Source organism: Lolium rigidum, chromosome 7 (genome assembly GCF_022539505.1).
Source record: "Lolium rigidum isolate FL_2022 chromosome 7, APGP_CSIRO_Lrig_0.1, whole genome shotgun sequence".
Classification (NCBI taxonomy): Eukaryota; Viridiplantae; Streptophyta; class Magnoliopsida; order Poales; family Poaceae; genus Lolium; species Lolium rigidum.
In genome coordinates, this window is record NC_061514.1 from 196,370,918 (window position 1) to 196,373,286 (window position 2,369).

General features: G+C 51.0%; 1 protein-coding gene across 1 annotated transcript; it reads left to right on the forward strand.

Annotated features, from left to right (window-relative positions):
- Positions 1–374: 374 nt before the first annotated feature.
- LOC124672428 (zinc finger A20 and AN1 domain-containing stress-associated protein 10-like) lies at positions 375–857 on the forward strand. The gene has a single exon (XM_047208654.1). It carries the CDS (start codon positions 375–377, stop codon positions 855–857), a length of 483 nt encoding a protein of 160 aa, XP_047064610.1.
- The last annotated feature ends 1,512 nt before the right edge of the window (positions 858–2,369 follow it).

The following is a 2,369-nucleotide window of genomic DNA, read 5'->3' on the forward strand; positions in this document are numbered from 1 at the left end:
TGAATCCAACAGGTACCCAAGCTAGGACGTTTGCTTCTCCAAACAGGTATCGGTTTGAATCCCTGTCTGACTTTGAATCCAAACAGGTACCGGTTTGAATCCAACAGGTACCCAAGCTAGGACGTGTGCTTCTCCAGTGCTTGTCGACTGCTCTCGCTGCATCCCGTGTGAGTCGGTGTACCTGACTAGCTGGGCTGGATTCGGATTCGGATTCGGGATCACTTGGCCGAGCCTTCAAAAGGCCACGCATCTACCTGGCAACACGCACAGCAGCATCGACATCCTCTCGGGCGGAACAGAGCAGCCAAGAACCCTAGCACCTAAGGAGAGAACGCTCGTGCAGCGAGATCTCTTCCACCTCGAGCGAGCGAGCAATGGCGGAGACGCAGCAGGCGGGCGGTGCTCCGGCTTCGGACGGCCGCGCGACGGTCCTGTGCGCGAACGACTGCGGCTTCTTCGGCAGCGCGGCGACCGGCAACCTCTGCTCCAAGTGCTTCAAGGAGCAGCAGCAGATCGGCGTCGCTGCCGTCCGTGGCGCGCCCCCCGTGGACAGCGTCGTTACCGGCTTCGCGTCGCTGCGGATCAAGGAGACAGGTGGACGATGTGCTGCTGCTGCCGCCGCCGGAGTCGGGCGCGACAAGGAGGTGGTGCCGGCGACCGTTACGAAGAGCCGGTGCGAGGCGTGCCGGAAGAAGGTGGGGCTGCTCGGGTTCGCCTGCCGCTGCGGCGGCACCTACTGCGGCATGCATCGTCACGCCGGCGCTCACGCCTGCGAGTTCGACTACAAGGCTGCCGGCCGCGAGCAGATCGCGCGTCAGAATCCCCTCGTTGTACCATCCAAGCTCCACAGGATTTGACTTCAGAGATCGTTTCGATGAGTGGAGATAGTAGCGTAGCTTAGCCTTTTGATTATGTTTTTTCTTTGTTGTTGTTTCCACCACTTTGTTAAAACATTCACATGTACATATAAACACTCTCGTATACGTATATAAATAATTTGTAGTAGGTACCCCTCCCACTTTTTTTTCTAAAATAAACATTCTTTGACTTGATTTTCTTCTGCTAATTGGTCAAGATCAAAATATGGCGTGCGATGTACTTTGTTCTCCCACGAAATGTCACTGTTGTTAATTCTTAAGTTCAATGATCTATCTCTTTCTTCCGGTTGTTTGTCTCACTTAGTTGCAATTGAATTTTGCGATTACAATAGTCATGCAGCTGGAAAAAAATAGCATGCCACCATACACGCACACCACGCTCCATAGATTCACATGAGCATCTCTCCAAGCTGAGCTGTGAAATTTGTTTTTCTCTCGAAAAGTTTAGTGGTCTATTCTTAATCTTCAATAGCAGTACAAAAAATCCTAAAAGTAATAAAAATTACAAAAAAAATCTTTCAACCACTAGCAACGACTAGGAACTAAACTGTGAAATTAATGTCTAAAATAACTATGAACAAGTTTGTCAAGCCTCTCATTTTTCCTTTCCTTTCCTTTCCTCTCCTCTCCTCTCACGAAGCCTCCACAACTTTTCACTTCAGAGTCGGCCATGGCCGGCCAGATCCAATCCCTCTCGCCACCGGTGTCCGCGCCGGAGGATGTAGAGATGGAGTAGGATACTGACCTTCTATGTACAACAGTTCTGGAAGGTTTAGGTGTAGGTTTGGTCGAGGTATAGGGTTTTCCCTTGTGGCGTCTGGCTTCATGCCATCGAGGAGGCACTGCTGGAGGTGGCGAGCGGCGACAGTGGTCTGGTTGTTTGCTTCGAAGCTCTAGTGATCGGTGCTGAAGGTGGCTAGCGGCAGGATCTTTGCCTCCCCTTCAATAATTCTCGGTGACTGATCAGATCTGCAAGATTTGTTCACCATGCCTCTGATGTGTGTCAATGAACCGGTGAGACAGGTGCTACAGGGTTAGCTTAGATGAGGTGGAGAGCGTTGGCGACATTGGATGTCCCAGACAAGATTGGCACACACAACTATGTACCTAGGTTCGGCCCCTCGTGGTGGAGTTAAAGACCTATTCTTGTATTCATAGATGTGTTTACAAGTCGTCAGATACAAAGATTGAGAATAAGGGTGGACGAATGTGATCTAGGGTTTCCACCCTTCATCAAGCCAACCAATCGGTTCTATTCGTCGAGATGGCGATGGGAGTACTCTAGAATGGACCCAAGGTGGAAACAAAGAGCCTCCCAGTCTGCAAACAGAAGTTGGCTCTGGTGGTTAGGTCCCTTGTGGTGGAACCAGCCCACTCAGGTTCAAGTCCTAGACTTGGCATGGGTGTTTGCATTTACCTGGATTTATTCCAGGATTTAACCGGCGCTGTGCTTTCAGTTGTAGGTGACGTGCCCGTCAACAGCGAGGCGCC